At 45.2% G+C, this 25,877-nt stretch overlaps 1 protein-coding gene across 6 annotated transcripts in view; it reads right to left on the bottom strand.

Moving 5' to 3' along the window:
• The window catches only part of LOC138795392 (uncharacterized), a 145,471-nt gene that overhangs the window by 56,933 nt on the left and 62,661 nt on the right, over nucleotides 1-25,877 (bottom strand). For 4 of the 6 annotated variants that reach the window (XM_069974397.1, XM_069974398.1, XM_069974400.1 and 1 more), the window contains 20 exons: nucleotides 25,484-25,624; nucleotides 25,141-25,397; nucleotides 24,971-25,055; nucleotides 22,591-22,686; nucleotides 19,464-19,705; nucleotides 18,877-19,160; nucleotides 18,383-18,660; nucleotides 17,586-18,184; nucleotides 16,913-17,489; nucleotides 16,624-16,826; nucleotides 16,153-16,533; nucleotides 15,257-15,540; nucleotides 14,896-15,167; nucleotides 14,686-14,799; nucleotides 13,801-13,941; nucleotides 13,458-13,714; nucleotides 13,288-13,372; nucleotides 1,714-1,809; nucleotides 639-880; nucleotides 52-335 (listed from right to left, as the gene is read on the bottom strand). In XM_069974397.1, coding sequence (XP_069830498.1) covers nucleotides 52-335; nucleotides 639-880; nucleotides 1,714-1,809; nucleotides 13,288-13,372; nucleotides 13,458-13,714; nucleotides 13,801-13,941; nucleotides 14,686-14,799; nucleotides 14,896-15,167; nucleotides 15,257-15,540; nucleotides 16,153-16,533; nucleotides 16,624-16,826; nucleotides 16,913-17,489; nucleotides 17,586-18,184; nucleotides 18,383-18,660; nucleotides 18,877-19,160; nucleotides 19,464-19,705; nucleotides 22,591-22,686; nucleotides 24,971-25,055; nucleotides 25,141-25,397; nucleotides 25,484-25,624 — 4,918 coding nt within the window. The remainder of the gene's footprint in view (nucleotides 1-51; nucleotides 336-638; nucleotides 881-1,713; nucleotides 1,810-13,287; nucleotides 13,373-13,457; nucleotides 13,715-13,800; nucleotides 13,942-14,685; nucleotides 14,800-14,895; nucleotides 15,168-15,256; nucleotides 15,541-16,152; nucleotides 16,534-16,623; nucleotides 16,827-16,912; nucleotides 17,490-17,585; nucleotides 18,185-18,382; nucleotides 18,661-18,876; nucleotides 19,161-19,463; nucleotides 19,706-22,590; nucleotides 22,687-24,970; nucleotides 25,056-25,140; nucleotides 25,398-25,483; nucleotides 25,625-25,877) is intronic. The other 2 variants (XM_069974402.1, XM_069974401.1) reach the window with 1 other exon arrangement.

Genomic DNA, 25,877 nt, shown 5'->3' on the forward strand with positions numbered 1-25,877 from the left:
GAAACTGATAGATCTAAGCTCTGTATGTCCTGTAACATTATAGGGACCGACCTGGTGTCATTGTCCACCTGCCAACTGTTCCCAAGGCTGTTGGAGTCCGGCTCTAATCCTCCATCTGGGTTTAGGAAGTCATCAGTCTGGTTCCCATTGAAATTACCGCACAGGCCGCACACTTTCTCTGCATATTCAGCCGGAACAGTCACCACCACTCTATGGTTTCCATCAAACTTTACATTCAGGCCAAAAGCTGTAGTGACCACAACATCATGTCCACTCAGGAAGATATTAATACCCGGTACTAGAGCTGCTGGTAAGGTGACAACATCCCCATCCACCTGCAGTCATAGAAATAACAGATAGGTAGAATAGAAGAGTTAGAGGAAAAAATGGATGTAAAATAGGGAATAAAAACTGTCAATTTTTATATCTAAAAACATTCTACAGTATGCTACGTGATTAAAGTTGTTTTTCTTCTCCTAAGGAAGCCAATTATTAGATAGGAGAGACGGCCATGTACCTCTTATGTTTCTGCTGTATATATAGGATCCATTTATAGTAAATAACATTTATTATCCTATAACGTGGTAATATTAGGCTCTTATAGTATACTCAGTAATGGGGATAGATCAGTAACTTACCGTGACCCGTCTGTTCTGCTCCAGTGTGATGCGGGATCCGTGCACGTCCACACTCACAGACGAGACATAGGACACTCTAGTATTTCCTCCTCTGTGCTCATTTGCTGCTTCCACATTGAAGTCTGTCAGATCTCCATCATGGTCACAGAGTTTGGATAAAGTGTAAGTGCAGGTGCCCATGAAGTGATGGACTTGGTTATCAAAGGTGTAATAATGGGGATCTCCATTGACCTCACATGACCCTGTGAACACATGAGACATAATAAGAGCCAGACAGCACATAAACCTAGAAGACAGATTTCGCATTCTGGGAGTTTTATTCTTTTTTTTACTTTTTTACTTTCTAAATGTTATTTTGCTTCGGATAATAGGCTGAGAGGTTTCTCTGTATATGAACTTTAATAGTAACTAATGTAATTGCTGGATGAAGAACATAGACACTACATTATAGTTGGGCCCCATGCAGACCATATGCCTGTTCCATCCTTTTAAAATCTATGAGGGACATTTATTAAGTCCGGGGATTTTTACGAATTCATTAGTATTGAAGATCATCCAGCCGATACTGCGGTACCAGCCGGGATGATCTTCAGTAACACCGGCCGTTCTGTGACCCGGTCAGGTCAAAGAACGGCCGGTGTTAAACATAGTGGGAACATGGCCTTAGTAAGTAAATCCTTGAAATCTTCTCATAATTTTATCCAAGAAAGAATCTTATAATCTAAAATTCTGTAAAAACGAGGTAGGATAAGCGATATAAGTCACACAGTATATATGGATACTAGTCAGCGGGAAATACATGACACCTTATCAAAGGTGTAATAATGGGGATCTCCATTCACCTCACATGACCCTGTGAACACATGAGACATAATAAGAGCCATAGAGCACATAAAGTTTTAAACATTTCGAGGAGGACGCGCTACAATATCCCTAAAACAAAACAATCAGCAATTTTATTTTATTTTTTTATTTCGGCTTCACAAAATAAGAAGCTTAATGACAGTAATAAAATCTATCCATAACATCTCTGTTGTTTTCATATATATATAACATAAGCAGTAAAGCCTTTTACCTGGTTTAGGTGTCACAGATGTTGTCGTTGTTGTGTCTTTAGTTGTAGTAGTTGTAGGAGGAGTAGTTCTAGTTGTAGTAGTAGGAGTTGTAGTACCTATTTAATACAATACAACATAGATAATAACTATTGTCCATATTAAAGAAGACATTTCTATTTCCTTACCACAATCATTATCTTTTCTCCAATCACCTTATTCTCCAGTCCTTATAGAACCTGCCGGCTAGGCTGGGTGGGTTGTGCATGGTATAAGCTGCTAGTCAAACAAGTGATATACCGCCACATTGTGTAAGCCTGGCTCTAGCCATAAGCCGAATAAGTTAATCACTGGATTCATCTGCAGTGTCAATAGGGATTAATCTGACCAATTATCCTTATTTTATCTAATGATTGGTGAATATAAACTGTTACATGTATAACCCAGAACACAAGGTAGTAGCGTATACTGTATACTGTAACATGTTGCAGCAGCTGGATTATAATACAAGATAGATAGATGTTATAGATAATAACTATTGGTAACATGTCACTGTACTGCACATACTGTATGTTTAGCAAAAGTCTATTTTGCTTCCTCAGGTATGATTGCAGTGTCCCAGAACATGCAGACTACTACTCCTATTATGCCCATTTCTATTGCTGTGTCAATGCCTGTTCTGGTAAGTGTTTGCACTGCAACTGCTGCTGGTTTTCCCCTAGTATTCTCTGGTAATGTGCATTCTCATGTGTATTCTCATGTATTCCTGTGTATTATTACAGTGTACAGTGGTATGCAAGGCTGTTGATCACGTGACCTGTAACCATGGTTCCTCCAATGGCCGACTAGCTCTGGCCAGGAGCAACCATGTGACCTCCCACTTCCTCCTAACAAGTGAGTCTTCCCCCTGCTTCCAAGCAAGGAGGTTGTGTGGTTCTATCCTCTCCCACAGAAGAGTGACTAAGTCTGCTGCTATATACCAGTCTTCGGCTGTATCTGCCTGCTCAAGTGTCCGGAGTCTTCTCTCTCATCTGGGTGTCATTCCGTTATCTCTCCTCATCGCTGCAAGGATTCACAGCAAGTATTACTCTCAAGCTAATCCACCCAGCCCCGCTATTTCTCTCATACTCCTACTCCCATCATCCGGCACGTATTCTCACAGCCTATGCAGCACCACTCCTGCTTTGTTTGTCAAAGCCTGCTATATACCCGGTTGCATCCGGACAGAACTGTTGCTACTAGTTACCTCATCTATAATAAAACCGCTGTTACTGAACCCTGGCATTGGTGTCCACTAACTGGTGCCCTGACTAAGTGCAGCGAAGAATCGCATGCCCATCATCACCCGCAGATTCCACAGACCGGCCCTACAGCTGTGCTGCCCTCAGGCCTATACCGTGACAAGTATAACCCCTGCAGCTGCCCCGGTCATTGCCCGCTCATAACACCAGCACTGCGGAAGTGGCCCCCAGGGGCCAGGGCATCGCATTTTTGGCGTCACGAACAGGATACAGACTGTGTTGTGCCAACTGTCAGTGCCCCCAGAACTGTACTGAAACCCCCTAGAGACTTTGCTGATTGCTATGGGGTTGATTGAAGTGTTTCGGGCCCTGAACTGTACACAAGATGGCCGCCATCTTCTTCAATTTCTGGCTGCGCCATACCCCGGAGAGGAGGGGGTTAACAGCCATGCTGCCAAAGCGCGGGAATCGTCCGGCGCCATAGACTTTTCATTGACTGCTCCTGATTGGCTGCCTAGGCCGTATGACGTCACTGTTGCTGGGCAGATTCTGGAACCTGATCCTCCAGCCTGGCGCTCCTCCCCTTCCTGCTACAAGTTCCGGCCAGAGCGTGACAAGATGGCGGCCCCCGAGAAACGTTTGCCTGCAGCCGCAGCACCAGTGATGCCGGAGCTGCCGGAGAGCAATCCTGCCTGCCTGCTAGCACCGCTCCCATCCTACAGCGACACCAGCTGGGCCGCTGCCCCGTCGGACGACGGAAGTCTTCGCCGGGCCTTCATCCCGGCCTCTGCTGATCAGAATGAGGGGCCCATACCTGAGACCAGCATTTCTCCGGGACCCGGTCACTCCAGCACCGCTGACCTCGCTTCTTGTACCGGAGGGTCCTCATCACCGGACAGCGAACAGATCGTAAGTGGACCGACTTCTCTGTCCTCAGTCCCTGGCCCTAAAGGGGAGAACTCTGCTAAGGCCTTCATATCCCCGGGTCTGTGGCAACCTCCAGGACGTGATTTGCCGCCCCTGCCGCAATGGATGCTCGGGCCGGGGCCTAAGATTATGCAGCTGATCGAGGACATTCAGCAGGCCCTCGCTGCCCTGTCGCCTGCCACTACAGCTGCCACCGCTATGCCTAGCGCTACTCCTGTAGCTTCCACTACAGCGGGCCCGTCTACTACCGCAGTCCCCTCTACTGCCCCCACTGCTGTGGCTAAGGCTGCCTCTTCTACCACGACCGTCACCTATCATGTGGCCCCCATCATCTCTCCTATCACCACGGTGACGCCCAGCATTGTAGTCACTACGGCATCCAGTGATGCTTCTGCTCCAGGCCCTTCATGCTATCGCTATCCGTGGAAGAAGAAAAAGAAGAAGCCTACTCAGGGTCCTCCAGGACATTTCTGCTAAGTATCCTTACAGAGATCAGAGCCCTTAAACTGTTTCTGTTGTCTAACTGTTTTGTTCCAGTTCCTGCAACGTTCAAGGTTCGTGCCTGGTCCTCCTGACCAAGTTCCCTGTACTAACCAGCCATGAGCTGATGGACACTTACAGTAACAAAAGGTTCTCTAGTGCCTGTCCCAGAGCCTTTTACATGGACGATGTCTAATTGCCTAAAAGAGACTCTACCTAATAGAGACACTTAACCCATTCCTTCCTAATGCACTTTCCTGTGATTGTGTGTTCCACACAGGATATTATTGCACTTATTGTACTATTGTATTCCAGTGTTATCAAAGTCTTTGTATTTCCTCCTCTGAGTAAGCACAAGGTTACATAGATTGCCTCAGAGTAGAGCGCCTCTTTTGTAAAACAGTATATTTTCCAGTGTCTAAGACAGCTAGCTCCTCCTCTGAGTAAGAGAAGTCAGTATATATATATACCTCAGAGAAAGTCCAGTTTATGTAGGAGTGTATTTTCTCATCCAGTCTCATTATTGTGTATTATTATCATATCTATAGCTGGAAAGATTTAGTTGAGCCAGTTCGTATGCAGATTTTCCTCAGATTTTCATTCAGATTTTTCTCAGATTTTCATTCAGATTTCTCAGATTTTCATTCAGATTCATGTGAGCCAGTTCTCCTCAAGACCTCGCAGTATTTGTTGTCTTTTGTATTCCCCTTCCTTTTGTTTCCAGTATTTGTTCGCCTCCGTCTTGTCCCAACACAGTAGTAATCACACATAGTCATACCTAACCTTCACACTTGTCCATACATATCGCACTTTGGATATCTTTTCGTGTGTTTGGTCTGTGGAGTGCTTGTGTGTGTGATTGAGTGGTATGAAAGGGAGCTCCCCATGTATGTTTGCTTTTATTATTTTGTTCTTTTCTCTTCCAGGTATCCAAGACACTACTCAGACACGCCAAGGTAGTACACAGGTCTTCACGTTCTCCTCCAGTAGGGTAACACATTTAACAGAAAACCTACTGTCTAACTGGCTGGAATATTGAGGGTCACCCGCCAGCAGTTAAGTTGTCCTGGCTTACACGTCAGATGGTTCACGCACTAGCTACCTGGTCGCCAGAGTACGTTAGGCACCCCTAGGTGAAGTCCTGCCACTAGGGTTTCTCATTCTCTCTCTTCTCACCTGTGCCTTGGGCGTGGGAAACACACACCTCATCACACTCACTCTCATCATTCATTCCTGTTGTTTGATTGTCCAGTCTATTCATGTTTGCTGCCTTCTAGATTCGCCGAGGTCGGCTCAAATTTGCTAGGGAGGTATGCAGTGTCCCAGAACATGCAGACTACTACTCCTATTATGGCCATTTCTATGTCTGTGTCAATGCCTGTTCTGGTAAGTGTTTGCACTGCAACTGCTGCTGGTTTTCCCCTAGTATTCTCTAGTAATGTGCATTCTCATGTGTATTGTCATGTATTCCTGTGTATTATTACAGTGTACAGTGGTATGCAAGGCTGTTGATCACGTGACCTGTAACCATGGTTCCTCCAATGGCCGACTAGCTCTGGCCAGGAGCAACCATGTGACCTCCCACTTCCTCCTAACAAGTTAGTCTTCCCCCTGCTTCCAAGCAAGGAGGTTGTGTGGTTCTATACTCTCCCACAGAAGAGTGACTAAGTCTGCTGCTATATACCAGTCTTCGGCTGTTTCTGCCTGCTCAAGTGACCGGATTCTTTTCTCTCATCTGGGTGTCATTCCGTTATCTCTCCTCATCGCTGCAAGGATTCACAGCAAGTATTACTCTCAAGCTAATCCACCCAGCAACGCTATTTCTCTCATACTCCTACTCCCATCATCCGGCACGTATTCTTACAGCCTATGCAGCACCACTCCTGCCTTATTTGTCAAAGCCTGCTATATACCCGGTTGCATCCGGACAGAACTGTTGCTACTAGTTACCTCATCTATAATAAAACCGCTGTTACTGAACCCTGGCATTGGTGTCCACTAACTGGTGCCCTGACTAAGTGCAGCGAAGAATCGCATGCCCATCATCACCCGCAGATTCCACAGACCGGCCCTACAGCTGTGCTGCCCTCAGGCCTATACCGTGACAAGTATAACCCCTGCAGCTGCCCCGGTCATTGCCCGCTCATAACACCAGCACTGCGGAAGTGGCCCCCAGGGGCCAGGGCATCGCATGATACTAGTATATTGTACCTAAATTACCATCAAATATTGCAACCCAAAGAGTTACTTAAAATAAAACCATGCAGTGCTGGAGAATCTGTGCCTATTCTGTGGTGTGCGCCAGGAGCGCATCGTTCAGAAATGTTCCCCATTGTATCTATTATATATCACAGATAGAAAACTTTAATTCTCCTGTGCAAAGTGTCCCAGAGGCTTTCCCAAGCTCCTGAACGTCAGCATGACTTCTTGTGCTCCCATCTCTGACCTTATGCAGTGTCCCAGAGCAGGTGTAGCTACTGTATTTCTTGGCCACTTATAGCCAAGTATTTTTGTATAGGAAACTGGGTGAATGGTATCTGCCTGTACTACTTATTTTCTGCCACTAGATGTCACTGTATTTAATGTATGCACAGCTGAAGGAAAGGGTTAACCACCAACTGTCATGTGTGGGAAGATATTTCCCTATCCAATCAGTGAGCTGCGTGCCTCAAGTGTTCTGGCCAATCAGGGATTAGATTATTCCCCTGAGGGAAGTCAGAGGAGCTGTTGTCATGGCTCCCAGCTAAAGACCCCATAACAAGGAGTATATCATTTCTCTCACAACAACCTCATGTTAGCCATGTTTGGCTAGAGGCAGACTGAGGAGGATGAGGTGACAGGAAGTGACATCACCATGTTATCCAGGAAGTGACATCACCATGTTATCCAGGAAGTGACATCACCATGTTATCCAGGAAGTGACATCCCCATGTTATCCAGGAAGTGACATCACCATGTTATCCAGGAAGTGACATCACCATGTTATTCAGGAAGTGACATCACCATGTTATCCAGGAAGTGAAGCCTTGATGCAGTAGTAAGTGCAGGGAAAAAGCACTTTACAAGCATTTCCCGTAATAAGTGTATATTGGGGATCTGTACAACTTTTGGGGGGCAATACAATACTTTAATAAATATTTTTGCCGGACTTTTTTTTAAGGCCCCATAACACTGTAGTAACCCTCAGTACACTCCTATCTCCTCTCCTAAAGCCAAGCTACAGTATTCAAAGACTTTCCAATTAAATAAACTATTTAAGCATTATTCCCCCAGCAAGAAGCTGTGTCCAAATCTATAGATACCCAGACCAGGGATTGGATGATATATGGATATGTATTGCACCTTTATTGAAAGAAGAGACTTACTACCCAGTATTGCGTTCAAGGGATTACAGCAAAATTGATTTCCTGTTTTAACCCCTTAAGGACCGGGCCTGAAATGGCCTTAAGGACCGGAGCAAATTTTATGAATTTGACCAGTGTCACTTTATTCATTAATTACTTCGGGATGCTTTTACCTATCCGGCTGATTCTGAGATTGTTTTCTCGTGACATATTGTACTTCACATTTCTTGTAAATTGGAGTCGATACTTATAACGAATCTTTATGAAAAAACCCAAAATAGCGTGAAAAATTGTGAAAAAATGCATTTTTCCAACTTTAAAACTTTTCTGCTTATACAGAAAATGGTTATATCACATAAATTATATATTAAATAGCATTAGCAACATGTCTACTTTATGTTGGCGGCATTTATTAAACTATATTTCATTATTTTTAGACAATAGGAAGCTTAAAACATTAGCAGCAAATTTCCAAATTTTCAGTAAAATTTCAAAATCAGATATTTTTAGGGAACTGTTCAGGTTTAAAGTGTATTTGAGGGGACTGTGTGTTAGAAAGCCTCACGAAGCACCCCATTTCAGAAACTGCACCCCCTAAACTCTGCAAAAGCACATCCAGAAAGTTTTTTAACCCTTTAGGGGAGTCACAGAAATAAAAGCTAAGTGTGTAAGAAATTTGAAAATTTTAATTTTCTGTGCAGAGATTTTATTGTAATCCAATATTTTTCATAATTATAAACCTATTACCAGAGAAATGCACCCCAATATTGATTGCCCCGTTTCTGCAGTTTATAGAAATACCCCATATGTGGCCCTATTGCGCTATTTGACGCAACCACAAGCCTCAGATATAAGGGAGCGCCTAGTGAATTTCAATGGCTCCGTTATTTTTGGTCATTTTTGACTGTACCACTTCAGGTTGGCAGAGGCTCTGGGGTGCCAAAACCTAAAAAACACCCCTAAAGGGACACCATTTAGAAAACTACACCCCTCAAGGAATGTAACAAGGGGTGCAGTGAGCATCTGGACCCCACAGGTGCTTCACAGATTTTCCAAACAATATGGCTTGAAAAAAGACTAAAGTATTTTTTACACTAAAATGTTGTTCTAGCCTTCAATTTTTCATTTTCACAAAGGGATAAAAGGAAAAAAAAAACACAAAACATGTAGCACAGTTTCTCCCAAATACGGAAATACCCCACATGTGGACATAAAGTGCCAAGCGGGCGCAGGACGAGCCTCCAAAGGGAAGGAGCGCCAATTGGCTTTTGGAAGCTGGATTTCACTGGAATGGATTTCAAGGGCCATGTCGCATTTACAGAGCCCTCGTGCTGCCAAGACACTGGAAACCCCCCACAAGTGACCCCATTCTGGAAACTACACCCCTCAAGGAATCTAACAAGGGGTGCAGTGAGCATATGGACCCCACTGGTGACGGGCACAAATGTGGAAAAATGTGACGTGAAAGTGAAAATTTTCATTTTTTCACTTTCATGGCACAAATGTGCCCGTCATCCAGGGGTCCATATCCTCATTGCACCCCTTGTTAGATTCCTTGAGGGGTGTAGTTTCCAGAATGGGGTCACTTGTGGGGGGTTTCCAGTGTTTTGGCAGCACGAGGGCTCTGTAAATGCGACATGGCGTTCATCATCCATTCTAGCCAAATCCAACCTCTAAAATCCAAATGGCTCTCCTTCCCTTCGGAGGCTTGCCCTGCGCCCACATGGCGCTTTATGTCCACATGTGGGGTATTTACGGACTCGGGGGAAATTGCTCTACACATTTTGTGTTTTTTTTTCTCTTTTAACCCCTTGTGAAAATGATAAATTCAAGGCTAGACCAACATTATAGTGTAAAAAATTTAATATTTCATTTTCACGCCACATTGTTCCACATTTGTGCCCGTCACCAGTGGGGTCCATATGCTCACTACACCCCTTGTTACATTCCTTGAGGGGTGTAGTTTCCATAATAGGGTCACTTGTGGGGGGTTTAACTGTCTTGGCAACACAGGGGCCTTTTGAATGCAACATGGCCCCTCGAAATCCATTCCATCCAAATCCAGCCTTCAAATGGCGCACCTTCCCTTTGGAGGCTTACCCTGCACCCGCATGGCGCTTTATGTCCACATGTGGGGTATTTCCGTACTCAGGGGAAATTGCTCTACACATTGTGTTTTTTTTTATCTTTTAACCCCTTGTGAAAATGAAAAAATCAAGACAAGATCAATGATTTAGAGTAAAAATTAAAAAAAAATTACACTAAATGTTGGTCTAGCCTTGATTTTTTTCCATTTCCACAAGGGGTTAAAAAAGAAAATGAACACAAAACGTGTAGGGTAGTTTCCCCTGAGTACGAAAATACCCCACATGTGGACATAATTTGCCATATGGGCACAGGGCAAGTCACCAAAAGGACAGAGCGCCATTTAGAGGCTGGAATGGGGGATGGAGGCCATGTCGCAATTACAAAGCTCCTGTGCTGCCAGAACAGTAGAAACCCCCGACAAGTGACCCAATTCTGGAAACTACACCCCATAAGGAATCTAACAAGGGGTGCAGTGAGCATATGGACCCCACTAGTGATGGGCACATGTGTAGAACATGTGCCGTGAAAATAAAAAATACCATTTTTTTCATTTTCACGTCCCAAATGTGGCCGTCACCAGGGGGCCATATCCCCGCTGCCCCCCTTGTTAGATTCCTTATGGGGTGTAGTTTCCAGAATGGGGTCACTTGTGGGGGGTTTCTACTGTCCTGGCCGCACAGAGGCTTTGTAATTGCATCATGGCATTTTCTAATGGGAATGGCGGCCATACCTATTTAGCTGGGGAAAAGGGACAATTCTAATTTATTTGGGGGTATTAGGCCAATTATTAGTTTATAAGGTTGGAAATGACAGGTGTCCATCAAATTCAACCTGTGTTGATCCAGAGGAAGGCAAAAAACCCTCGTGAGGCAGACGACAGTAGCCTCATCACAGGGGAAAAATTCCTTCCCGACTCCATAATGGCGATCAGAATAATCCCTGGATCAACGTGACCCCTGAAATAGGAATAAGGGACGGAATTTAGATAATGTAGAACTCCGATGACGTGTGGTACGCCTTGGAGCGATCCAGTATGCTAAGGCCGGGGTGATCAGGACAGGTGTCACACGGGAAAATGGTGTCCTTCCTGATCCCCCTGTTACGCCACACTCTGCACTTCTTCTGGGGTCTCCCTTTCTCCAGTGTGGGGGACGTCACCTGGAAAATGTTGTCCTGGTGCGATACGGGGTCCTTCATATCCAGAAGCGCTGGGTCCGCTCCATGGCTGCTAAATATTAGGGCGCTATTACTACTTCTGATATGTTCGGATCGTGCCGCAAGCTACAGGGCAGCGAGGGACCGGAAGAGGGGGGTGCTGGTATAAAAGTTATCCCCGTACAGGTGGTGGTGACCTTTATCCAGCAGTGGGAAGATCAGTTCCCGGACGATGTCCCCACTAACTCCGAGGATGGGGGGGGAGGGGGCATCTGGGGGCTGGATTCGAGTGTCCCTTCCTTCATACACTCTAAGGGTACGTGCACACTGCGGAATCGCGAAGGATAACCCTTTGTGCATTCCGCAGTTGGCACCCGCCGGCGGACTGATGCAGGCGCACGTCTCCGTCCGTGTCGTAGACTCCATTCTATGCACGGGCGGATTCCGCTCTGCGTCCAACGTGTTGATGGAATGACGGATGATGGAATCCGCCCATGCATAGGATAGAGTCTATGACACGGGCGGAGACGTGCCCCTGCATCAGTCCGCCGGCGGGTGCCAGCTGCGGAATGCACGAAGGGTTATCCTTCGCCATTCCGCAGTGTGCACGTACCCTAAATCTGTAAGTGTACCCTGAGGTACTCTCACAGAGTTTGTAGAATTTCACGCCATACCGTCATCTCTTATTGGGACGGTACTGGTGGAAAAGACGTGTCTGGGGGGCAGCGTACGCTACGCTACCCCCAGACACGTCACTGGATGATGAGGAGGATGAGGATGAATGGAGGAACAAAGGACCCCCCATTCATCCTCACTGGCTGTTTCGGTGTCGGAGGCAATAACGTATCCCTCTGACGCCGAAAACACCCTGGGGGCCATCTTTATATGGGGATTGGTATATGGGGTATGTAGTGGTCTAGTGTAAAACTTTATTCAATGTAGTGTGGTGTAATGTAGTGTTTTTTTACGTGTTTTTTACAGTAAGTATACAAAAAAAACCTACGCCAAAAATGGTGTTGCTGATGAATGCCGCACTTATGTTCGGCACTTATCAGCAGACCGTGGCAGTAGGATATAAAAAAAAACACCCTACGCCAAAAAGGAGGAGTTGCTGATTAGCAGCGCACTTTCGTGCGATGCTGATCAACACTCAGCGGCGATAGGGTGCGGAAAATAGAAAAAAAAAAAATTGGGAAAAAAATTTTTTTTTTTACTACATTCTGAACATCCCTGTAGTGGCTGATACGTGTATTACACTTATCAGCCGCTAGGGGGCAGCAGAGAGCAAGATCCGAAAATAGACGACGCTGGAGCCGGAAAAATACGAAAAAAGACGACGCTGGAGCCGGAAACAGACGATCGGGACTCACGGAAGAAGCCGAAGTCCCGACAAGATGAAGAGGACGCCGGGAACCCGGAAGACGCCGATCAGGACCCCGGGACAGGTGAGTAATGTACAAATACCTGCTCCGGACCCCTCAGCTACCTAGCTGAGGGGTCCGGAGCAGGTATTTATTACTTGTGGGGACTTTGATCGCCGTGAACGGCCGGCCGGCTGGCCGGCCGTTCACGGCGATCGGGACGGTGGTACCGTGACCACCATTACTTTTTACAGTAATGGCGGTCGGTGCCGTCCTCGGACAGCACCGACCGCCATTTTTTTCCGGGTCATCGGGCCACCGATGGCCCGGAAAGGTTCCGATCGCCGCTATGGGCTTATCAGCCAATAGCGGCGATCGTCGGCATGGGGGGGGTTAACAACCCTCCATGCCGACAGGGAGAGATGGCCTGCTATGTATTATAGCAGGCTATCTCCCCCGATCGGGACCCGGCCGGCCGCGGCGCCCGTTTAAAGGGCTGACGTACCGGTACGTCATGGGTCCTTAAGTGACAGTGATCCATGACGTGCCGGTACGTCATGGGTCCTTAAGAGGTTAATTCAACCCTGACTGGTGATTTACTTCACACCTACACCATATTAAAAAAAAGGTGTTTTGTTGGGGTATCCAGGGGTGGGCGCATATCGCTCCAGGCCGCTGTGACAAGTGCCTCAGGAGCACCACCATCAAGCCCGGCTACACACCACCTAGCATCCCCTGGTCACTAATAAGCTGGAATGAGTATTAATAATGCATCATTACATGAACAGCGTGCAATACATCCTCATGGGTTACCCAGGTTGGATAGTAATTTTCCATCATATATTTCCTATTTATAAGCAGGTCACGTGCTCCTGCTGCCTGTACCCATTGTATTACCTGTTACTGATTGTTGTGACTCTCGATCATTTTCGATGTTCAAAAAAAACTAATTATAAATTAAAGTAGCTGGAAGGCAATGGCATATACATCGCATGACTTACCGACACAGTATCCAGGAACAAGAGATATATCGTCTATGGCCACATCACTGCGATAGTCTTCACCTGTGACTCCTTCAATGAAAATCTGCAAACACAACGTCTTCCATGTTTATACTGGGATAGTGCGCTCTGTCAGTATGACACAGACACTCTATAGCAGTATCACTTGCCTGGATGATGTCACTGTCTGGCAAGAAAATCTCTTCCAAATGCCACAAATCGCCATGATTGCCGTCTAGTAAGACCATATATTCCAAACCATCTTCTCTTAGAACCGCCACCCTCAGCTCCATGTAGCGTGCAGCTCCATACATGTGGTACCAGAAGCGTAAGCACTGGTTCCCAGTGAAGCAGTTAGCAGGACCCTCCAGTCTTGCCATGGCTCCCAAACCTGCAGAGCGTCCATCGATATAAAGGTAGTATCCATCTGAATGAAAGCAAGAAATTCCCTCATTATGTTTCCCGATACAATGTGTAGTTATAATAAATGAGATCACATTGTGAATTCCTTACTGCCGCTTGTGTGGTCAGATGACGGCCCTGTAAGATCAGACGGGGTCGGACCTCGCCAGCGGATCCAGTCCGTATTGTCCATTTTTGATTGTTTCCAGTTACAGAATCCAGTTTCAAAATTACAGCTGGAAACACATGAATCTATACCGGGGGGGAACAAGCAGAAGCCATTTATATGTCAGAGTTCAATAATAAACTTCTATCAGATAAGTAGAGACTATAGAGGTAAGTACATTTTCCAGATGAAATTATATACAGCAATCCTGGTTGGTGCCAAGACCTGTGGCAGGAGCGTTCCCTTGTCCGGCTCAGCTGCCACTACGTTCACCTAGTGGGCAGTTAGGGAGATGTAACGTCCCTGACTGTGCTTACTAGTCCACGTATCGGTGGTATTGTGGACCTTGGCACTGATGGATTTATTAAGACCGGCATTACATTTGCTGGATTAAAGGCAAAGGATGCGAGAAGAAGGTACAATAATGTAAGAGGGGCACGTCTCTGAGCATCTTTGCAAACACCAATCTACAACTATAATTTCCTTTATTATTTACACCAACTTCTTACACACGTAAATTATAGTAAATGTGCCATGGGAGGTCAGTCACCACTTCCCTTATAAGCCCTGCCACATATAAAGTGTCCCTGTCATGCCGACCCCGTACAGGATCAGTGGTGAGTTCCTATGTTAAAAAGGAAAATTCAGACTCCTTGCATACCGACACGCAATGAGACTATAATATGTGACCCCCATTGGGGTAATACGTGTTGGTATCCAAGGAGACTAGAACTTCTGGTTTAACATAGGAACTCGCCGCTGATCCAAAAGTGGGCCGCCATGACAGGTTCTATATAACGTGCAAAATACGGTGCACACTAAGCATTTACCTGGTGCAGGCGACGCGGTCAGAGTTGTTGTGTCTGCAGGAGTGCCAGCAGGGGTGGTTGCAGTAGTAGTAGTTACAGTTGAGGTACTAAACGGAGTTGTGCTGGTTACCACTTCTAGTAGACAAACATAACATTGATATTACCATCTCCAATATAGTATAATAATAATAATATAATCTTCTATACATGAAGACATATCTGTTCTCTTACCACACACAGTATCTTTCCTCCAGTCACCCAGTGACACTCCCAATGCTTCACACGCCGCAGCATAAGATTCTAGTGAACTGCACAAATAACCATCTTGTCCTCCGGTCTCACATTGGTCATATACACAACTCTCATAGTACTGGTATGGAGGTATGAGAGCGTGACACTGTGCAAAGGGGCCATCGGGGAGCTTCAGTATCTCACACTTCTCCTCCGCCTCTTGTTGTATGTCAGGAGGGCAGGTAGATGGCGGGGGAGGAGTGGGCTCACACCTACAGACATAAGGAGATTGCACTTAGTTACATATGACAGGAGATAGATGGATGAACGGACAGACTGACGGATAGAAGAAAACACTCACGGCCATCCATCATCCGCTACTCGCCAGCTGTTTCCAAACTCATTGACATCAGTTACAATGGTGCCATCAGGTGTCATGAAGTCATCCAGGCGGTTATCATTATAGCTTCCACACAAGCCGCATAGTAAATCTCTGTATCTCTCATCCACTATAACAAATAGCTCATGATCTCCATTGAATTTAATCTGGAGGCCAAACTTGGTATCAACTACAACATACTGGCCGCTTCTTATGATGCTGATGTCAGATACTATTGTAGGAAGAGCAACTAAAACACTGTTGACCTGTAAAGAAAAAGAACAACAGGACAATAGTATAATGAGTATATAGAAGCATCAGGGAGGACCGGCTCTACCTGTCCTGGTGATAAACCGCGCTGTGACATCATCCATTACCAAAGATTTTACAGAAAATGCTTTAGGAAAATCAAACCAATCTGGGCAAACTCCTCCCATTTTCCCAGGACTGGATCCAGCTTTTCCAGGCACCCGGGGTGGATCGGCACGGAGATGAAAGGCAGCCGGCGTATAAGCCGAGTGCTCAGCAAACAAAGCGCTTTGTAATATAAATTCGCTCATCTCTAATAATAACTTCAATTCCACCAAATCGAGTACACGTTAGAGATTAAAAAAATTATATCAATTATCCAAAAGGAAAAAAATCTGTTTTTTTTTTTAAATAAAGTTTTGCTTTTTGAAAAAAAAAAATCTAATTTTTAATAAATCTTGTAATTATAAAAAAAATATACATATTCTAAAGATATATTCTGATTGTTAGAAACCAATTTATTATGTAGATATACTGTAGATATATGCAAATTGATATTAGTAAGCTACTAGAGATGTTCCTAAGAAGGTACATTGTGAATAGACTTCTAATAACATAGTATGACTTACATATACAATCTTGTTCTTCTCTATGAGGATGTGCACATCGTCCACAGTCACAGCCACAGAATTAATGGCGGTCCAGCTTGGGTTCCCTCTGTGCTCGTTGCGTGTGGTGACACTGAAGCTGTGCGATGTATTGGCACAGGTCTCGGACACGGTGTAGTTACAAGACCCTTGGAAGTGGTAGAGTGTACCGTCAAATGTAGTATAATGGGGGTCTCCATAGATGTGGCAGATTGCTGTGCTCGGTGGGTAACAGCCCAATAATCCATTTTGCACCTTACAGATTTCATCTTCTGGACAAGACATAGGGGCACAGGACACAAGGTTGTTCTCCTGACACTGACATCTTCTCTCACAGTTTCCTTCAATGAATTCATCGCCTCTCTGTACACAAATGGCAAAATCATTTTAGCATCAGACAATAAGGTGCAAAGGAGCAAATAATACAAAAACATTCCATACAAAAACACTTACATTGTAATATTGGTCATTGTACCAACAACCACATTGTGATTTGGAGACACAGACCCCTCCGCTGAGGACATAGCCGTCCTTACATTCACATCCTTCTACACAGGGAGAGCTGCATTTCTCTGGAGCGTGTGGGTCCAGGCAGGTGGCTGGACATGCCGTCATACATTCATTGTACTGGCTATTCTGTGGACAGTCAGGGACTCCTGGGAATAACAATGCATCATGTGATCAACCCCTGCGTCATACTAAGATTTACAACATTGGTCCAGTATATCCGGACAATACATACCACAAGATGTCAGGTTCCTCCAGTTTGGAATGGTGACCCCTTGTTGTTGACAGGCATCAGCATAAGCTTCTAGAGCGCTGCACAAAACATTCTTGTCTCCATCTAAAGCGCAGAGGTCGAACACGCAGCTCTCAAAGAAGTTCTCAGGATCGACCACAGAGTGACAGATACTAAACAGACCATCTGGACTTGCCAGCAGACCACAGAATGCGTCGCTTTCATACTGGTTCTCCTTGTCTGGGGGGCACACTGAGGGCGGGGGTTGGGTTGGTCCAGTTCCACAGTATGGATCATCTTTGTCATAGACTATCCAACCGTTTCCTAATTCATTGGAATTTTGGGCCAGCTGTCCATTGGGCATCAGGAAGTCGTCCGGTTTGCGGTTGTTGAAGTTGCCGCACATACCGCAAACTTCATTGGCAAATGTGTCGGGTATTTTCACTTCCACAGAATGATCCGCGTCATATGAAACCTTCAGTTTGAAATCGGTTTCTAAAACGACATATCGCCCACTTATAGACACTTTCACTGCCCCTCCATTCAGACTTACTGGAAGAGTGGTCCAAACATCATTGACCTGCAATGAGAGTGATGGTGGAAGAAGTTCTGTATTCCGTACAAACCAGTTATGCTCCAAGAAATATGGTGTATAAGATAAATATAGACGTCTTACCAAAATGCGGGATTTTTCCTTCCTTACAATATGTATTCTGTAACCATAGACTTCCACAAGTACTCTCTGCACATAGGAGACAGACGGATTTCCTCTATGTTCATTCTTGGCTTCCACATTGAAGTCCGGAATGGATGAGGAGTTGCTGCATAATTTAGACAGAGTGTATGTGCACAGACCCATGAAGTGGTGGGTCTGTTTATCAAAGGTCTCGTAGTGGGGGTCATTGTGTACTCTGCAGACGCCGTACGTGTAATATGCACACTCAGGGATGCCGTTTGTCACCGCACAGTACTGGTTACTGGGACATGCGTCGCTCTGACACACTAAGCTGCTTCCAGGTGACGGACATTTACATTTCGTGGTACAAGTGTCATCTTTCCAAAATTCAGATCCTACAGGGTAATGTCTATCGTTTTCCCAGCATCCGCACTGAAGACTGGGCACACATTTCTTGTCGTACAACACGTAGCCGGGATCACATATACAGGATTCTGTGCAGGGCAGATTGCATTTAGATGGAGATCCTGGATTCACGCAGGTGGCAGGACAGGCTGTCCCACACTCTTCATAATGGCTGTTTGGTGGACACGTGAGAGCTGTAACACAGAGGCAGAAACGGAAGAAATAAGGAGCATAAAGTGGTATCAGCAATATCTATATAGGCTACATCTCATCCAGGCCACAGCCGCTACTTGTGTGTACACTGCCTCCATTTTGTATAGATATAAAGGTTTATAGAGAGACTATAGATGAAGCCAACAAGAGACTGTGGAGATTGTATAAGTTTTGCTTACGGCAGAAAGTGTCATTCCTCCAGGGATGTATGACGGCTCCATTAGACTGACAGGACTGTACATAGGACTGAAGATTGTCACACAGGGAACCAGGATCCAGATCCAATTCACACAGGTCATAGACACAGTTATTGAAGTAGACCAGAGGATCCACCACACCATGACAATCTCTGAATGGGCCGTTCTTGTCGGTGATGAGTCCACAGAAGCTGCTGCTGGAAACGGTCTCTTTCTCCTCATCGGTGCAGTCCGGCTCAGTGTCTGGATCTGGAGCACACCTTATGGGAGAATGGGCAGCTATATCATGGATAGGTTACAATGGATATGGACTGAGCACTATATACACTGGTATAATGCTAATAAAATGGTAATTATTATACATGCTATTTGTACACATTGCACGCTGTGATAAAATGTATAAAGGTCAGGAAGCAAATAGGTGAGAAACTGATAGATCTAAGCTCTGTATGTCCTGTAACATTATAGGGACCGACCTGGTGTCATTGTCCACCTGCCAACTGTTCCCAAGGCTGTTGGAGTCCGGCTCTAATCCTCCATCTGGGTTTAGGAAGTCATCAGTCTGGTTCCCATTGAAATTACCGCACAGGCCGCACACTTTCTCTGCATATTCAGCCGGAACAGTCACCACCACTCTATGGTTTCCATCAAACTTTACATTCAGGCCAAAAGCTGTAGTGACCACAACATCATGTCCACTCAGGAAGATATTAATACCCGGTACTAGAGCTGCTGGTAAGGTGACAACATCCCCATCCACCTGCAGTCATAGAAATAACAGATAGGTAGAATAGAAGAGTTAGAGGAAAAAATGGCTGTAAAATAGGGAATAAAAACTGACAATTTTTATATCTAAAAACATTCTATAGTATGCTACGTGATTAAAGTTGTTTTTCTTCTCCTAAGGAAGCCAATTATTAGATAGGAGAGACGGCCATGTACCTCTTCTTTTTCTGCTGTATATATAGAATCCATTTATAGTAAATAACATTTATTATCCTATAACGTGGTAATGTTAGGCTCTTATAGTATACTCAGTAATGGGGATAGATCAGTAACTTACCGTGACCCGTCTGTTCTGCTCCAGTGTGATGCGGGATCCGTGCACGTCCACACTCACAGACGAGACATAGGACACTCTAGTATTTCCTCCTCTGTGCTCATTTGCTGCTTCCACATTGAAGTCTGTCAGATCTCCATCATGGTCACAGAGTTTGGATAAAGTGTAAGTGCAGGTGCCCATGAAGTGATGGACTTGGTTATCAAAGGTGTAATAATGGGGATCTCCATTGACCTCACATGACCCTGTGAACACATGAGACATAATAAGAGCCAGACAGCACATAAACCTAAAAGACAGATTCCGCATTCTGGGAGTTTTATTCTTTTTTTTACTTTTTCATACCTCCCAACCGTCCCGGATTTCGCGGGACAGTCCCGTTTTCGGGGTTCTGTCCCGCGGTCCCGGAACGGCCCCCCGTGTCCCGCAATATATGTGGCCCCAGCGGAAAAAACAATAAACCAGTAACTCACCTGTCTTCCGGTCCCAGCAGCTCCTCTCCCGGCAGAGCGCGCACTCCCGTCATCCTCCGGGGCGGGCAGCGGGGTACAGAGTCACTGACAGTACCGGAAGTGATTCATATAGAGGCTGCAGGTCACTTCCGGTACAGTCAGTGTCTGTATACCGCCCGCTGCCCGTCCCGGAGGATGATGGGAGTGCGCGCTCTGCCGGGAGAGGAGCTGCTGGGACCGGAGGACAGGTGAGTTACTGTTTTTTTGTTTTTTCCGCTGGGGCCACACTAATGGGGGGTATTGGCTACTATGTGGGGCATATATGGGGTATTGGCTACTATGTGGGGCATATATGGGGGATTGGCTACTATGTGGGCATATATGGGGGATTGGCTACTATGTGGGCATATATGGGGCATTGGCTACTATGTGGGGGATTGGCTACTATGTGGGGCACTATGTGGGGGATTGGCTACTATGTGGGGCACTATATGGAGGGATTGGCTACTATGTGGGGCACTATATGGGGATTGGCTACTATGTGGGGCACTATATGGGGATTGGCTACTATGTGGGGCACTATATGGAGGGATTGGCTACTATGTGGGGCACTATATGGGGATTGGCTACTATGTGGGGCACTATATGGGGGATTGGCTACTGTGGGGCACTATATGGGGGGATTGGCTACTATGTGGGGCACTATATGGGGGGATTGGCTACTATGTGGGGCACTATATGGGGGATTGGCTACTGTGGGGCACTATATGGGGGGATTGGCTACTATGTGGGGCACTATATGGGGGATTGGCTACTGTGGGGCACTATATGGGGGGATTGGCTACTATGTTGGCACTATATGGGGGGATTGGCTACTATGTGGGGCACTATATGGAGGGATTGGCTACTATGTGGGGCATTATATGGGGATTGGCTACTATGTGGGGCACTATATGGGGGATTGGCTACTGTGGGGCACTATATGGGGGGATTGGCTACTATGTGGGGCACTATATGGGGGGATTGGCTACTATGTGGGGCACTATATGGAGGGATTGGCTACTATGTGGGGCACTATATGGGGATTGGCTACTATGTGGGGCACTATATGGGGGATTGGCTACTATGTGGGGCACTATATGGGGGGATTGGCTACTATGTGGGGCACTATATGGGGGGATTGGCTACTATGTGGGGCACTATATGGGGGGATTGGCTACTATGTGGGGCACTATATGGGGGGATTGGCTACTATGTGGGCATATATGGGGGATTGGCTACTATGTGGGGCACTATATGGGGGGATTGGCTACTATGTGGGGCTCTATGGGGGATTGGATAATATGTGGGGCACTATATGGGGGGATTGGATAATATGTGGGGCACTATATGGGGGCATTAGCTACTATGTGGGGCACTATATGGGGGCATTGGCTACTATGTGGGGCTCTATATGGGGGCATTGGCTACTATGTGGGGCACTATATGGGGGCATTGGATACTATGTGGGGCACTATATGGGGGATTGGATTCTATGTGGGGGATTGGACACTATGTGGGGCACTATGTGGGGGATTGGACACTATGTGGGGCACTATGTGGGGGATTGGACACTATGTGGGGCACTATGTGGGGGATTGGACACTATGTGGGGCACTATGTGCGGGATTGGATACTATGTGGGGCATATATGGGGGCATTGGATACTATGTGGGGCATATATGGGGGCATTGGATACTATGTGGGGCACTATAATGGGGGATTGGATACTATATAGGGCACTATTCAGTCAGCAGCATGTGGTGACTGTAGGGGAGTGGCTATGGAGGGTTGCTATGGGGGCGTGGCTATGGAGGGTCGCTATGGGGGCGTGGCTATGGGGACCGCGGCGCACATGTCCCTCTTTGCTCTTTGCAAAAGTTGGGAGGTATGCTTTTTTACTTTCTAAATGTTATTTTGCTTCGGATAATAGGCTGAGAGGTTTCTCTGTATATGAACTTTAATAGTAACTAATGTAATTGCTGGATGAAGAACATAGACACTACATTATAGTTGGGCCCCATGCAGACCATATGCCTGTTCTATCCTTTTAAAATCTATGAGGGACATTTATTAAGTCCGGGGATTTTTACGAATTCATTAGTATTGAAGATCATCCAGCCGATACTGCAGTACCAGCCGGGATGATCTTCAGTAACACCCGCCGTTCTGTGACCCGGTCAGGTCAAAGAACGGCCGATGTTAAACATAGTGGGAACATGGCCTTAGTAAGTAAATCCTTGAAATCTTCTCATAATTTTATCCAAGAAAGAATCTTATAATCTAAAATTCTGTAAAAACGAGGTAGGATAAGCGATATAAGTCACACAGTATATATGGATACTAGTCAGCGGGAAATACATGACACCTTATCAAAGGTGTAATAATGGGGATCTCCATTCACCTCACATGACCCTGTGAACACATGAGACATAATAAGAGCCATAGAGCACATAAAGTTTTAAACATTTCGAGGAGGACGCGCTACAATATCCCTAAAACAAAACAATCAGCAATTTTATTTTATTTTTTTATTTCGGCTTCACAAAATAAGAAGCTTAATGACAGTAATAAAATCTATCCATAACATCTCTGTTGTTTTCATATATATATATAACATAAGCAGTAAAGCCTTTTACCTGGTTTAGGTGTCACAGATGTTGTCGTTGTTGTGTCTTTAGTTGTAGTAGTTGTAGGAGGAGTAGTTCTAGTTGTAGTAGTAGGAGTTGTAGTACCTATTTAATACAATACAACATAGATAATAACTATTGTCCATATTAAAGAAGACATTTCTATTTCCTTACCACAATCATTATCTTTTCTCCAATCACCTTATTCTCCAGTCCTTATAGAACCTGCCGGCTAGGCTGGGTGGGTTGTGCATGGTATAAGCTGCTAGTCAAACAAGTGATATACCGCCACATTGTGTAAGCCTGGCTCTAGCCATAAGCCGAATAAGTTAATCACTGGATTCATCTGCAGTGTCAATAGGGATTAATCTGACCAATTATCCTTATTTTATCTAATGATTGGTGAATATAAACTGTTACATGTATAACCCAGAACACAAGGTAGTAGCGTATACTGTATACTGTAACATGTTGCAGCAGCTGGATTATAATACAAGATAGATAGATGTTATAGATAATAACTATTGGTAACATGTCACTGTACTGCACATACTGTATGTTTAGCAAAAGTCTATTTTGCTTCCTCAGGTATGATACTAGTATATTGTACCTAAATTACCATCAAATATTGCAACCCAAAGAGTTACTTAAAATAAAACCATGCAGTGCTGGAGAATCTGTGCCTATTCTGTGGTGTGCGCCAGGAGCGCATCGTTCAGAAATGTTCCCCATTGTATCTATTATATATCACAGATAGAAAACTTTAATTCTCCTGTGCAAAGTGTCCCAGAGGCTTTCCCAAGCTCCTGAACGTCAGCATGACTTCTTGTGCTCCCATCTCTGACCTTATGCAGTGTCCCAGAGCAGGTGTAGCTACTGTATTTCTTGGCCACTTATAGCCAAGTATTTTTGTATAGGAAACTGGGTGAATGGTATCTGCCTGTACTACTTATTTTCTGCCACTAGATGTCACTGTATTTAATGTATGAACAGCTGAAGGAAAGGGTTAACCACCAACTGTCATGTGTGGGAAGATATTTCCCTAACCAATCAGTGAGCTGCGTGCCTCAAGTGTTCTGGCCAATCAGGGATTAGATTATTCTCCTGAGGGAAGTCAGAGGAGCTGCTGTCATGGCTCCCAGCTAAAGACCCCATAACAAGGAGTATATCATTTCTCTCACAACAACCTCATGTTAGCCATGTTTGGCTAGAGGCAGACTGAGGAGGATGAGGTGACAGGAAGTGACATCACCATGTTATCCAGGAAGTGACATCACCATGTTATCCAGGAAGTGACATCACCATGTTATCCAGGAAGTGACATCACCATGTTATCCAGGAAGTGACATCACCATGTTATCCAGGAAGTGACATCACCATGTTATCCAGGAAGTGACATCACCATGTTATCCTGGAAGTGACATCCCCATGTTATCCAGGAAGTGACATCACCATGTTATCCAGGAAGTGACATCACCATGTTATCCAGGAAGTGACATCCCCATGTTATCCAGGAAGTGACATCACCATGTTATCCAGGAAGTGACATCACCATGTTATCCAGGAAGTGAAGCCTTGATGCAGTAGTAAGTGCAGGGAAAAAGCACTTTACAAGCATTTCCCGTAATAAGTCTATATTGGGGATCTGTACAACTTTTGGGGGGCAATACAATACTTTAATAAACATTTTTGCCGGACTTTTTTTTAAGGCCCCATAACACTGTAGTAACCCTCAGTACACTCCTATCTCCTCTCCTAAAGCCAAGCTACAGTATTCAAAGACTTTCCAATTAAATAAACTATTTAAGCATTATTCCCCCAGCAAGAAGCTGTGTCCAAATCTATAGATACCCAGACCAGGGATTGGATGATATATGGATATGTATTGCACCTTTATTGAAAGAAGAGACTTACTACCCAGTATTGCGTTCAAGGGATTACAGCAAAATTGATTTCCTGTTTTAATTCAACCCTGACTGGTGATTTACTTCACACCTACACCATATTAAAAAAAAGGTGTTTTGTTGGGGTATCCAGGAGTGGGCGCATATCGCTCCAGGCCGCTGTGACAAGTGCCTCAGGAGCACCACCATCAAGCCCGGCTACACACCACCTAGCATCCCCTGGTTACTAATAAGCTGGAATGAGTATTAATAATGCATCATTATATGAACAGCGTGCAATACATCCTCATGGGTTACCCAGGTTGGATAGTAATTTTCCATCATATATTTCCTATTTATAAGCAGGTCACGTGCTCCTGCTGCTTGTACCCATTGTATTACCTGTTACTGATTGTTGTGACTCTCGATCATTTTCGATGTTCAAAAAAAACTAATTATAAATTAAAGTAGCTGGAAGGCAATGGCATATACATCGCATGACTTACCGACACAGTATCCAGGAACAAGAGATATATCGTCTATGGCCACATCACTGCGATAGTCTTCACCTATGACGCCTTCAATGAAAATCTGCAAACACAACGTCTTCCATGTTTATACTGGGATAGTGCGCTCTGTCAGTATGACACAGACACTCTATAGCAGTATCACTTGCCTGGATGATGTCACTGTCTGGCAAGAAAATCTCTTCCAAATGCCACAAATCGCCATGATTGCCGTCTAGTAAGACCATATATTCCAAACCATCTTCTCTTAGAACCGCCACCCTCAGCTCCATGTAGCGTGCAGCTCCATACATGTGGTACCAGAAGCGTAAGCACTGGTTCCCAGTGAAGCAGTTAGCAGGACCCTCCAGTCTTGCCATGGCTCCCAAACCTGCAGAGCGTCCATCGATATAAAGGTAGTATCCATCTGAATAAAAGCAAGAAATTCCCGCATTATGTTTCCCGATACAATGTGTAGTTATAATAAATGAGATCACATTGTGAATTCCTTACTGCCGCTTGTGTGGTCAGATGACGGCCCTGTAAGATCAGACGGGGTCGGACCTCGCCAGCGGATCCAGTCTGTATTGTCCATTTTTGATTGTTTCCAGTTACAGAATCCAGTTTCAAAATTACAGCTGGAAACACATGAATCTATACCGGGGGGGAACAAGCAGAAGCCATTTATATGTCAGAGTTCAATAATAAACTTCTATCAGATAAGTAGAGACTATAGAGGTAAGTACATTTTCCAGATGAAATTATATACAGCAATCCTGGTTGGTGCCAAGACCTGTGGCAGGAGCGTTCCCTTGTCCGGCTCAGCTGCCACTACGTTCACCTAGTGGGCAGTTAGGGAGATGTAACGTCCCTGATTGTGCTTACTAGTCCACGTATCGGTGGTATT

The sequence above is a fragment of the Dendropsophus ebraccatus genome, chromosome 6, assembly GCF_027789765.1.
Source record: "Dendropsophus ebraccatus isolate aDenEbr1 chromosome 6, aDenEbr1.pat, whole genome shotgun sequence".
Classification (NCBI taxonomy): Eukaryota; Metazoa; Chordata; class Amphibia; order Anura; family Hylidae; genus Dendropsophus; species Dendropsophus ebraccatus.